Genomic DNA, 13,633 nt, shown 5'->3' with positions numbered 1-13,633 from the left:
CTGCAAGGTCAACCAGGCCTAACAGAACTGTCACATCGGCGCTGCAGTCATTTATGACCCACTCTTGCCGTGTCTGAACATGAAAGGAATTATCCAATACATACTTTGGCAAGAACCTGAAGTTCCCATCAAGGGGGAGAGAAACACTGTCAAATCAGGATATTTGAAGAATGAATGAATGAATGAAAAGAAGGAAAGTCATAAAGACACATTCATAATGAAAATTTAAAAATTTCCACTTCCCTAGACATCACATAAAACTTAAGAGTCAGAATTCTTTTGAAAGCTCCATTGTCTTAAGAGTATAAATAGTATCTTTTTAGAAACCCACAATTTCAATCAAGCTGGAATAATGGGAAGTACCATTCATTGAATGTCATCTTTTAAAATTTCATGACACATGAAATGATTCTCAAACTCGAATTAGAGGCTCAAGCACGTGAGAGCTTGTGACAACGTCAAAGTGACTTGCAAAATGTACACATAATTGATCTTCTTCACTGGGGTATGATTTTTTTATCAATCTAGATATTCAGGAAGTACCCAATGAAAGGGCCACAAAAAACAGGGTTATCAAAAGAGGGAGTCTCTCTATCCTTCTTGGGAGCTCTTTCCAAAAGGGCTGGCCCTAGCCCGTGTGACCTTGGGCAAGTTCCTTGAACTTGGGCCTTATTTCCCATCTTCAAAATAGGGATAATGATGACACCTACCTCCTAGAGTTATAGTCAGGCTTGTGGTTCTGGAACAGCGCCCAGCATACGGTATGTACTAGAGCAACGTTAGCTATTATTGGCAGCAAATGGCTAAGCCCCAACGGCTCAAAAGAACCCAGCCCACAGCCCACACAATTGTGACTCCAGCCCCTGAAGCCAGTGGTCTCAGGCCCTGTTGCAAAAGGAGAGCTTGGCAGACCACACAGTAGAAGTCATATCCTTTAGCCACCAGACAGCCCAGGCTGACGAAAACCTTAGCAACAGGCACACGGGGGCCCAGGAGTCATTACCAAAACTGCAGTTCCCTCCAGCCCAGCCTGGGTGAGGCATGAGCACCCACCACCTCCCTCTTCAAATGCCTTCTTTCAGGTGCCAGTTCCCACCAGCAGTCCTCAAGCACTGCTTGCCTGCAGGCCAAGGACTCCTGCACCAGGCCACTCAAGGTTTCCATCCTACCTGTGCCAGCCAGTCTGACTCCGAAGCCCTGCAGCTCAGGGATGTCCCAGTACAGATGCAGGGCCTCGGGGTTCGAGAAAGCACCTCGTTGCTCCACTGCTTTTCCAGTGATGATCTGTTTGATGGCAACTTCCACTTTCTTGCCATTGAGCGTATACTGCGAGGCGAGGGTAGAAAAAAACAAGAAACTGCATTTAAACCTGAAGGGGGGAAAAACGCACAGCCCTGGGTATATCCAGGCCCAAAATGCCCGGCCTCCACTCGGAGAGCCAGGACTGAATGAGTCTCAGCTCCAAGACGCCCCTCTCCCTGCCAGGTCTGCAAACACGCACCAAAGTACACTGAACCGACAACTGTACCGTGTTTGGGAGATAGAACTTGTTCTTCTGAAAGGCAATTTCAAGACTTAGTGCTGACACCCAACTCTAACACTCTCCAAAACCGTCCCACGCTGCCCCCGGCACAGCTATTGAGAAAGTGAGGCTATCTCAAAGACGCCCAGAGGTCACCGTGAGCACGTTCTCTTTTCTAACGCTGCACACTCCACCGGCCCCACTGCACGTGTCGCATCCAAGCTGACCTCAAGAGGGCCCTCAAGACACCCCACGGACCCCGGCAGTGCATATTCCAGACGGGAATATAAAAAAGAGTGTCTCTCAGGGTTCAGGGTCTGCCTGACCGGGATAAAAATGCAGACCTAAGATCATTCCTAAATCTGAGCAGGCACCCTGAGCAAGAAAGTTTTCAGGGAAGATTTGGCTTCTGCCACCACATCTGGGGGATGCTGGGTGAACACCTGAACCAGAGTTCATTTCCTTGAATGAAAGTGGGGGTGCCCGCGCCTAGGCTGTAGGGCTGTGAGTCAGGGGGTGAATAGGTCAGTGCGCACACAGCTTCAGAAACGCCTGGCTACTATGTTTTATTATAATTTTACTTGTATTTGTATTTTAAATTTTACTTCTCTATATATTTTATCACGTTATTCTATGATAAAGACTAACTATTGCCATTACCTCAGGAGTGGCCCAGCTTCCTAGGGCTACAGGTGAGAGCGTCCCCAAGCTCCTGTGAACTCCTCCTCGGAGCCAGCCATCGGCAGCGGACCGGACACGGCTGTTTCTCGTAGTTGCACCCTTTCCAAACATTCAGAGCTCCCTCTAAGATTTGTGGCACGTGTTTCACCTTGAATCCAAAAGAGCCTTTGGTGGCGTGGGTGTGTTGTGGGCTAGAAAACCTCAAGAGCAACAGAGCCCAGTGAGGCTCCTCTGCCTGAGCTCTGGATCACTGGCGCTGTCTTTTCAACTCTGAGATGTAAATAAAATTCACTCACTTGAAACATTCAGTCGACGTGTCATCTAATTAGGGATCTAAGCGCTGGCTTCCGAGGGCCTGCCTGTCACTTCAAGTGGTGTCACCGGCCCTCCCCCTGTGAGACAAAAACGTCTTGCCTGCTCCGTGCCCCACTATGCTTCACGTAGGGGTCCACGTGCAGCTCATGGGCGCTAATAATGCTACCTTCCACCCACCGGCAAAATACAGTGGCATCCCCTTAAAAGAAATCCTGCTACCATTTCCTCTGGGGAGAGAGGACAGGGAAAGAGAAAGGAAAAAGCCGCCGCCCCCCTGCCCCTGCACGGGGCCTCCCGAGATAGACAGGAGCCCAGCAGCCTCCTGTCAGGAAGGGCTGGACATCCCAGCCATGACCTGAGCAAATGCCCACTGGACTTGGACAGCCATGGCTGTGCTGGGGGCTGCAGGCAGGAAGCCCTCAAATGTCAGGAGTCCATTCCACTTGGCCATGACCCTCCTGGGGTCCCCAGGTCTTTATTCCTGGCGAGCAGAAGGCGGGGCTGACTATGAACACCACGTCCTTGGGCAGGACCCCTCGTCTCTCTGGGTTTCCTCATCTGTAAGACGGGCGTGAGGAACACAAGTTTGTCCCACCTCACAAGGGTCAGAGGACCGGCTCCCGACTCACCACTCACTCACCAGACACCAAAAGCACCTGCTGTTGGCCAAGCAGCTGAGCTCTGAGAGGAGATGAACCCACAAGGTTCCTGTCCTCAAGAAGCCTCCACTCCAGATAGAAAGATGTGGACACACACAAGAACTCACCCTCAGTCCATGGCAAACACTGTCAAAGCTAAAGATGCAGGCCAGGACCCAGTTCAAACAGGAAATGCAGGGAAGCCTCTCTGACATTTGAGCAGAGAGCAGCTGAGATCAGGTGTGCGGAAGGGCTTTGCCCGGCGTGCAGACCTACCCTGAAGGAAGGCTGATGGTGAGCGGAGACAGCACAGAAACAGAGGCACGAGGGCTGCGTTCGGGCACCCTGTGGCCTGCGGCACCACCAGGCAGGCTCTGTTGTCAACCCATCTTAGAGATGAGGAAACTGAGGCTTTAATGCTAAGTGAGTTGCCCAAAGTCTTGCCTCAGGGGCAGAGGGGGAGCCAGGGCTAAGTGACAGAGCCCTTGAGCATGAAGACCCTCAGAGGAGCCGCTGTGAAGGCTGACGGCAAGGACCACGCCGCAAGAGCCTCCCTAGTCCCTGCCACATCATCATCAGGGTGCCGCATCATCACCCTGAGCTGCAGCAGGCGGGTGAGGGGCTCCTCTCCTCGTGTCACAGGCCACAGACGGATGAGTCTTACTCAACACGAGGAGTGGGGCTGGCTCTGGGCCCAAATCTCTCCTGAGAACTTGCCAAGCCCCCCACCCCCACCGCAAATGTTGAAAACGGTGCTGGCTTCCCAGGGAACAGAAGCGGCAGTGTCTCTCCACGCAGACAGAGACACGCCGCCTCCCATTCCCACCGCTCGGACGGCCCTGGGCTCAGGCTATTCTTGGGGTGGTGCGGGGAGGACAGCCTACTCTCCACAAGCACCGTGTGAAGGCTCAGACCTGCAACAGGCTCTCCTGCCTCAGCAAGGCCCTGGGACTTTGCAGACGGGACCTCAATTGTCCTCTTCTGACCCTGAAGGGGGTCCAGTTCCCGAATGCGCAGGCTGGGGCCACGCCGTGTCACCTCCCTGTGGAGGCTGGGCCCCTCCCTAGCTCAGCAACAAAACAGGTAAATTCTCTCCTAAGCCTGCCACGAGGGTCCAAAAATTCAAGGGCGTTCAAAAACCTGGAGGAACCCTCCCAATGACTTCCCGAATTGACCCAGGAGAAGACCCTACCTGGGGAGAAAAAGAGCCCAGAGCCCAGTTGGGTGCCCTGGCAGCAAGCCCACGAAAGCCAGGATAACCATGGAAAGAAACGTGACTAGTTTCTCCCTTCCTAACGAACTGCTCCACTACTCTTGTGATCAGATACAGTTTGGTAAGAACCATTTTGGAAGCAAAAGACCCAAGTTGTTTTTCAATAAAATAAAGCCAAGGGGACAAATTCAAATTCCAGTCCCCTAAAATGTTCCAGATGAGACAGCACTTACTCACCCAAGAAAAACCTTAGACCCTCATCAGGAAAAGACAAAAAGCATCACTGATTAAAGAAGTACCTTCTGGCCGGGAGCGGGGGCTCAAGCCTGTAATCCCAGCACTTTGGGAGGCCAAGATGGGCGGATTACGAGGTCAGGAGATCGAGACCATCCTGGCTAACCCGGTGAAACCCCGTCTCTACTAAAAATACAAAAAACTAGCCGGGCGAGGTGACGGGCGCCTGTAGTCCCAGCTACTCGGGAGGCTGAGGCAGGAGAATGGCGTAAACCCGGGAGGCAGAGCTTGCAGTGAGCTGAGATCCGGCCACTGCACTCCAGCCTGGGTGACAGAGCAAGACTCCGTCTCAAAAAAAAAAAAAAAAAAAAAAAGAAGTACCTTCTTGGAGAGCACCAATGTCCCCACAGAGAGCCGCCAAGAGTCACCAAGCAAAAAAGAGAGATGGATGGAAAGCTCCCAAGCTGCAGGGCCCTTCCCACGCAGAACCAGAACGCAAAGGAAATATGTGGACACCATAGAAAAGGAACCAACACGGCAGATGTGGACAGGGGCCGGGAGGAGGAACAGGGGTCCCGAGTGGGAATCGCTCCTCCAGGGATGCACACACGCAGTGGCTGTGCTGTGAGCACTCCCCCAGCCCCCACCACTGGACAGATTGTTTCCAAGATGTTGAAAGAACTTAAGACAAAGAGAATGATGTACAGGTTTCAAAGTCAATGGTATCACATATTTCAACATTCTCCAGAAAACCGCCTCTTCTGGTAAATCCTGTCTCTGGTTATACCTCATAGACTCAGCCAGCCCCCAGGCAATGTCAAAGTCAGCTTCCCCCGGGAACTCAGTGAGGGTCTGCTCCCATCTTCTCCTTAATGGATAGCCAGTCTGTAGGCTTTAAATACAGCCTGCCACTGTCTAAATTGTTGTGTGTGTACATTCTCACACACACGTGTGCGCGCACATACACACACACACAAAACAGCTTCTGTCAGCTTGCAGAGACATCCATTTTGTAAGCAATGCAAATTAAAACTGATTTAATCTAGGTGAACCTCCTCCTCCCCAACAAAGAATCGAAGCAGAGTGTACTGGGGCCGGGAGCTGGGGTGTAGGGGCAACAACACAGCCTTCTGAAGACCTGCCTCTAAAGAGTCAAGTCTTGTCTGTATCGGCAGAACTTAAAATTAAAAGGCAAGAGCCACAGCTCCCAGCAGCTCTTTAAAAAGTTAAAATTGGCTGGGTGCGGTGGCTCACGCCTGTAATCCCAGCACTTTGGGAGGCCGAGGTGGGCGGATCACGAGGTCAGGAGTTGGAGACCAGCCTGGCCAAGATGGTGAAACTGTCTCTACTAAAAATGCAAAAATTAGCTGGGCACAGTGGCAGGAGGCTGAGTCACGAGAATTGCTGGAACCTGGGAGGTGGAGGGTGCAGTGAGTCAAGACTGAGCCATCACACTCCAGCCTGGGTGACAGAGCAAGACTCAGTCTCAAAAAAATAAATAAATAAAATTTTTAAAAAAGTTAAAACTAATGTGCTCATTAAAAGTTTTGAGAACACACTAAAACCAGGGGTTAGCAGGGGAAGCCAGTTGGACCTGCAGGGCTGGGCCCGCTAACCCTCCGAACATGGGTATTTAGCAGAAGCTGCTTTAAATGCAGTCTCAGAAAGGGTAGGAAAAAAGATGGCAGGGAGAGGATGGCATTGCTAGGCAATGTGGACAAATGATACATAAAGCACCAGCAAGCTGCTCAGATGTGAGCGCCCCTCGATGTGTGGGCTCATGGGGTGATGGCAGCAGTCTCCTCGTTGGCAGAAGATGGTCGTACTGGGATGCCCTTGGTTTCCAGGATAAGGCTGGGCACATGTCGCACAGACAAGCCCACGTGGATGGTGTCATGAATCCTCTTCACCAAGTCATGCTGGAAGGCGTGCCCGGAGGCCATCTCCAGGAAGAGGATCACCCTCTCCTCCCCGTACTTGCTATACTGGGGGACACACAGGCTGTCCTCCACCTCCTTGAAGGAGTCCACTGTGAAGACAGGAGAGGGCACACTCAGACAGGGGGCCCCTCAGTGTGGGGTCGGGCCTCACAGCAACCTGGCAGAGCAGGAGGGGCAGGCTGTGACCCCCAGGCCTACCAGGGGTGCCTGTGTTCCCCCAGCCCACCAAGGAGGAGTGCCTTGGAGGGACATTTGCTGAGGGAGCTGTTTCACAAGTGGAGGAAAGCCCATCACTGGGGAGGCAGAGCGCACTTCAGCTCTGGCAGGACAGGCAATGTTTTACCGGGGGGCCAGGTGTGGGCCTTAGTCGCTTAATAACAGATTAATTCAAGATAAAAAAGAGGGCCAAGTACGGTGGCTCATGCCTATAATCCCAGCACTCTAGGAGGCTGAGGTGGGAGGATCACTTAAGTCCAGGAGATTGAGACCAGCCTGAACAACATACGGAGACTTTGTCTCCACAAAAAAGTAATAACTAAGCCAGGCATGGTAGCACATGCCTGTAGACACAGCTGCTCAGGAAGCCGAGGCACAAGGATTGCTTGAGCCAAGGAGGTCGACGCTGCAGTGAGCTGATTCTGCCACTGCCCTCCAGCCTGGGCAACAGAGTGAGACCCTGTCTCAAAAAAAAAGGAAGCAGGTGGCCGGACACAGTGGCTCACACCTATAATCCCAGCACTTTGAGAGGCCAAAGTGGGTTGATTACTTGAGCTCAGGAGTTCGAGACTAGCCTGGCCAACATAGCAAAACCTCATCTCTAAAAAACCCACAAAAATTAGCTGGGCATAGTGATGCACACCTGTAGACCCAGCTACTCAGGAGGCTGAGGTGAGAGGATCGCTTGAGACAAGGAGGTGGAGGTTGCAGTGAGCCAAGATCGCACCACTGCACTCCAGCCTGGGTAAGAGAGTAAGATCCTGTCTCAAAAAACAAAAGTAGGCCGGGCGCGGTGGCTCAAGCCTATAATCCCAGCACTTTGGGAGGCCGAGACGGGTGGATCACGAGGTCAGGAGATCGAGACCATCCTGGCTAACCCGGTGAAACCCCGTCTCTACTAAAAATACAAAAATTAGCTGGGCGTGGTGGTGCATGTCTGTAATTCGAGCTACTGAGGAGGCGGAGGCATGAGAATTGCTTCAACCTGGGAGGCAGAGGTTGCAGTGAGCCAAGATCACGCCACGGCAGTCCAGCCTGGGTGACAAAGGGAGACTGTCTCAAAAAAACAAAACGAAAGAAGAGTAAAAGCAAGTAACCAACCCAACAGAGCTCACCAGGAGGATGAAGTACAATGGGAAAGGGGATGGGCCAAGGGGCCTTAAAGACCCCATTCGAGGTTTTATGAGGACGGCAGTGTGTGCAAGGTATGATCTGAAAAGGAGGTCAGGCTCTCAAACGTCCACTGTCACACCAGAGACCAAGGGGCCAGAGTCATGCCAAAGGTAGGGACTTTGGAAATGGCCCCTGGGGCTCGCACCAGGACCCTCCTCCTTCCTGGATACTCAAGAACGCTCAGGGAGAAGAAGAGTATACCAACGTCATAGATTTCCAGGCCGCCGAACCGCGCCCTGTTGGGGTTGAGCGTGCTGTCACTGGAAGAAGAGGTCAGGGCTACACCGCAGCTCTGAGGTGAGGCAACTCCCAGGGGTCCCAGGGGAGGGTGGTCACCCCCGCCTTCCGCATGCCATCCCCCAGGACCAGTCATGGATGCTTCCCTCCCCAGCTCCTTGCCCCTCCACCTGGCTCTTTCTCCCTCTCTGGTTAAAGCTCGACATCGAGGGAGGCCCCCCTGTGCAGGAACAGCTGTCACCTCACTCCCTTCCCACCTGCACACGCGTCCCCTGTCCCGGGTGTGGACACTGCTGTGCCTTTGCTGTGGGACCCCCCACCCTGACACCCCTACCTGAGAACCCCATCACAGGGCAGGGAAACTTGGATCACGCCCAGACCCAGCCCTTGGGAAGGAAGCTGGCACAGGGATGCCCCACCCCAGGAATGACACAGGAAGGGTCCAAGATGGGGGACAGTTAGCCACGTCGCAGATTGAGCAGACAATGCTTCCTCAGAGGGGATCTTCAGGCTCAGGGGAGGCATGTGCACAGGCACAGGGGCGGGAAGCATGGCGCACCAGCCGGTGGGGGGTGGGGGGTCCCAGACATCAGTAGAGGTGTGGGTGGTATGGACACCCTGGTGCTGGATTGGAGTGGGGTGCCCAGGAAGAGGGTCACTGACTGTCACAGAAAATGCCTCCTCCCGGACCCCCATGCCTCTGGAAGGTGAGGCTCCAGGGCAGAGAAGCTGACTCCACAGCCCTTACCTCCAGCCAAGCATGACGATGCCGCCGGTCTTGGGGTTGATTCTGCAGTCACTATGAGCCCAGATACCTGCAAGGATGGCAGAGGCGTCTGGTCACCCCAAGAGAAGGGGCCATGACGGGCTGCCTGGACAGATGCTGGGTGCAGGTCCGCAGACATCTGGGGCCCAGAGGCAGGTCTGGCATCGGGCTGGGGGCAGAAGGGAGCCAGACTGTTCCTGCCCCAAGGAACACACCCTCTAGTGGGGGCTGCTTCCTGGGCAGCTCTGACACAGCCGGTGACGAGAAACGCAGCTCCTGGGGCACCAGCAAGGACCCAGGAATTCAGGAGCATCTGGAGACAACTCTGAGTGGAGCACAGGAAAGAACGAGCCACATCTTGGGAAGCAAGAGTGGTCGGGGCAGTGGAGGGCACAAGGTGTGCAGAGGTTGGGGCCAGATCTTAGAACGTAATACAACAGCTCACGGCCAGGAAGGAGGCTACTGCACCAGTCCTAGTCATGCAGGCTTGAACCAAAGCATTAACCACACGGACGGAGAACCAATTAGCAGGTCAAACCCAGGGGACGAGGAGGGTGGAGGAAGAGGAAAGAGCCAGAAGTGATGGCAGCATGGTATCAGCAGGCTAATGAGTGGCCACATGTGCAGCTGTTCAGAGAAGGCCTGCGTGCTGGGTGGTGCCGTGAAGCTGATCGACCAAGGGGATCAAATCCCAGGTTTGGACGCAGCATCTAAGGAGAGAGGTTCCTTTGCCACATCCTCCACCCAGGTGCCAAACAGTGAAGAGAAGCCACACATCTGAGAGTCACCAAAGGAGCAGTTAACTCACCCTCAGCCCTTGGTCAGCCACACTAGGGAACTGGCTGGCCATCATCAAAAGCGCATCTCTGCCGCTTTGCAACATGGGAAGTCATCGGCCTCAGCATCAGGCTGTCCTCCTGAAATAAGCCCCAAAGATTTCCTGTGATCCAGGAAGGAAAAACAGTAAAGAAGCCAGCTTCCATGTCTTCACTGACGGGTGGTAGCCTCAGAAAACATCTCTTTTCTCTCAAATTTTGAGACACTTCTCCAGCACTTCTCCACTCCGAGGCAAGCGCTAACCCAAACAGTTCACGACTCGACAGCTACGTAGTCTATCCACGCCTTCACGTGACATGGTGAAAGAGACACTGCCACAAGCCACAGCCAAGCCTTCTACAGGGATGAAGGCCAAGGGGACTGTGCAGGAAGTGCATGGTCCCTGGGTGGCAGCTAAAGAGAGTGAAATGAGCCCTAAGCTACTTAATCTGATGCAAAAAAGAGAATTGCAGGCCTTCAGGTCTTCCTCCCACCTCCCCAGGCTGGAGAATGAAACCAGTTCTTTCTCATTGGACTTGTTTTTTTTTTTTTTAGATGGAGTTTCACTCGTTGCCCAGGCTGGAGTGCAATGGTGCGATCTTGGCTCACTGAAACCTCCACCTTCTGGGTTCAAGCGATTCTCCTGCCTCAGCCTCCCAAGCAGCTGGGATTACAGGTGCCTGCCACCACGCCCAGCTAATTTTTGTATTTTTAGTAGAGATCGGGTTTCACCATGTTTGTCAGGCTGGTCTCAAACTCCTGATCTCAGGTGATCCTCCTGCCTTGGCCTCCCAAAGTGCTGGAATTACAGGTGTGAGCGACCGTGCCTGGCCTCTCATTGGACTTTTAAAAGATTCACATACACAAATCAGGAAAAAAAAAAAAAATCCACTCCTAGGCTTGCAATTGATGTGCCCGGTTTCTGCAGGAGGACATCTGTACGGCCACTCAGCAAACTGAGTTCAGAAAGGCAGCCCCAGGAGATGAGAGCTGCAAGCCTGTGCCGCTCACCTGGGAATCCTGCCTCATTCTGGAACTTTGCTGCCAGCAGCAACACAGTCTTGTTTGCCTGGAGGCAGATCTCCCTTGAATTGGATGGGAAATTTCTGGGTTTTCTGGGCCATTTGTAGTACTGTGCCCTAATTACTGAGACCCTGGAAATGAAGAGAAAAAGGAAGATGTAAATCCACTCTGAAGAACTTTTCTTTTGTGGAAACTTCCCCGTGACACACTTTGATCTCTTGCAAAGCCGAGCTGAGAGGAGGAATCCACAAGTAGCGGCTGGCTCCAGGGCACCACAAAGGAAGCGGCTTGATGGCAAAACAAAGCCGCAGAAGCAATGTCTTCCTTTCTACAGCAGACTGAACAGATTGACATCATTCCCATTCTTCAAGGCACTGACTTCAGCCCTGAGCCTCCTGAGAGCTGAGGCAATAGTGAAACCACAGTGGGAACAGGTGACTGCCAATAACAGATGAGGCCTGTTTGGAATGTGTCATCTGTAATGACTTAAATCTTAAGCTTGCTTTTACTTTCTTTTAAAATATTAGGTTTTTAAAAATAATAAAAAGCAGCCAGGTGCGATGGCTCACACCTGTCATCCCAGCACTTTGGGAGGCCGAGGTGGGCAGATCACGAGGTCAGGAGATCGAGACCAGCCTGGCTAACATAGTGAAACCTCGTCTCTACTAAAAATACAAAAATTAGACTGGTGTGGTGATGCGTGCTTGTAATCCCAGCTACTCATGAGGCTGAGGCAGGAGAAGTTGAGATGGTGTCACCATACCCCAGCCTGGGCGACAGAGCAAGACTCCGTCTCAAAAAATAAAAATAAAAAGCCATAAAGAAAACCCAAATGGGCTCATAATCTCACCACTCATGTAAGCCCTTATTCACACTTGTTATTCATTTATTCACACAATCACACATATATTCTTTATTTTTAAAATTTACAGAAGGCCCGCTGTGGTGGCTCGCACTAGTAATCCCAGCACTTGAGGAGGCTGAGGCAGGAGGATTGCTTGAGCTCAAGAGTTTGAGATCAGCCTGGGCAACAGAGAGAGACCTCATCTCTACAAAAAATACGAAAATTAACCAGGCATGGTAGCACATACCTGTAGTCTAGCTACATGGGAGGCGGGAGGTTCCTTTGAGCCCTGGAGATCAAGGCTGCAGTGAGCTGAGATCACATCACTGCACTCCAGCCTGGGGGACAGACGGAGACCCTGTATCTAAAAAAAAAAAAGAATACAATTTACACAAAAGGGATGCTATGTCCTCTGTTCTTGAACTCTCATTTTCACTTACTATCTTCCTGAATCTTTCCATACCAGCATGATGGGATTCGGTCAGGCTGATGGGAAAAAGACTAGTTATGATACCCACAAAACCCTTCCGGAAGGCCTGAGGGTTTTCACATGACTTCAGTAATAGACAGGGCTAAAGGCGGCCTGGTCCCATTACCTTTAGTTAAATAGATTAGAATAGTAAACAATGGGACGTGGGGAAGTTAACTAGTTAACTTGTTTACTCATGTGGTCTTAAGACTGACCTTCAGACATTTGAGGGCAGGATGGCTCTCTTGGGAGGTCAACCAGGGATATTACCCACTAATGGTGTGTGCTTCTGGAACCTTGCTTTTAATCATTATCTATAAGTGTGTTGACTCAGAGCTTCTGTTATTAATTATATACTAAATAACTGCCTGGAGTACAAGCTGCTGAGGGCCGTGGCTGCCATTCTTTACAGGACTCTCCTTGGAGTCTGTGAGTGGCCTCAGACCCTCAGCTGGACTGGAAAAGCAGAGTATCTGTGCCTCAGTGTACATTCGTTCATCTGTCGTTTGGGCCAGGGTCTGCGGGCAGACCCCCGCAGCTAATGCCCTCTTGTGAGGAGCAATACCTGATCAGCACACGGCCTGTTTCCGTTTTCACCCAGCATCATGTTTTAAGGTAACAATGTTCGTAAACCCACTCCCAGCTGTAGAAAGGAAGACTTGCTCTTGTTGCTTGATTTTGCCACCACGCCATTTCCTATACAGCCCAAGAATCTCTCAGCGCTGGTGCTTGAGGAATGGTCTAAGTGCAGCCTATGTTCACCCTGTCCAGGAAAACAGCTTCAGATCTCATGATCTGATCTGTCTTTGTCTTTCCACATTTATTCATGTCTCTCATCTACACCCAGGAAGTATCGGAAGAAGCTACCTATAAAACTGACTTCAATGATAGGATTACTCAAAGAGAAACAAAATCCTACTCTAAAGATAAGAGGACTACAAAAACAAAGCAATGATTTCAGCTCTGAGTTTCCTGGCAGCCAAGGCAAAAATGGAAATATAACATATCACAAAGTATATGTTTTCTCCAAAAAGGAATATCAGTTTCAAAAAGAGGTTATTCTGAAATTAATCCTGAGAGACATCACATGAGCCCTTGCACATGTGACCAAAAAAGTGACAGAAAAGTGAGTTTTCAAAGAGCAATGTTACAGAAGATGAAGGGCTGTCATTTCTTGGATGGATCCTCAAGCTGAGATTCTAATCCTTTTGGCCTCTCCTCCCAAGGCAGGAGCCCCTGCCCTCCTCTTCAGGGTCATCTGAAGAGTGTTTCTCTACATCCACTCTTGCTTTTCTGCATTCGTCTATCTGCACAGCCGCTCACGGCTCCGGGCATGGGTGCAGCAGGTATGCAGTGGAGGCTGAGCCACCCCTGGGGGGACGCCCCGCACTGTGGCAGGAAGGCGCTCTTCCAGGCACAATGGTTTTACGGTGACACGCAAATACACAGGGCAGAAAAGATTCCTGGCAAATCCTGGCACTTGCTGCCTTCTGATTCTCCACACGTCTACGCTAAACCACATCACCTTCTGATTCTCCACACGTCT

At 51.7% G+C, this 13,633-nt stretch overlaps 1 protein-coding gene across 1 annotated transcript in view; it reads right to left on the bottom strand.

The window, feature by feature from the left end:
* Positions 1 to 338: 338 nt before the first annotated feature.
* Positions 339 to 13,633, bottom strand: part of LOC105537311 (acetoacetyl-CoA synthetase-like) — a 37,017-nt gene continuing 23,722 nt past the window's right edge. Inside the window, 4 exon segments of the mRNA XM_011976890.1 lie at positions 339 to 1,326; positions 6,430 to 6,632; positions 8,134 to 8,192; positions 8,918 to 8,984. Of these exon segments, the coding sequence (XP_011832280.1) occupies positions 1,000 to 1,326; positions 6,430 to 6,632; positions 8,134 to 8,192; positions 8,918 to 8,984 (656 nt within the window). The 3' untranslated portion in view covers positions 339 to 999.

The sequence above is a fragment of the Mandrillus leucophaeus genome, unplaced genomic scaffold, assembly GCF_000951045.1.
Source record: "Mandrillus leucophaeus isolate KB7577 unplaced genomic scaffold, Mleu.le_1.0 Scaffold170, whole genome shotgun sequence".
Taxonomy (NCBI): Eukaryota; Metazoa; Chordata; class Mammalia; order Primates; family Cercopithecidae; genus Mandrillus; species Mandrillus leucophaeus.
This window is presented reverse-complemented; position numbering and strand designations above follow the sequence as displayed.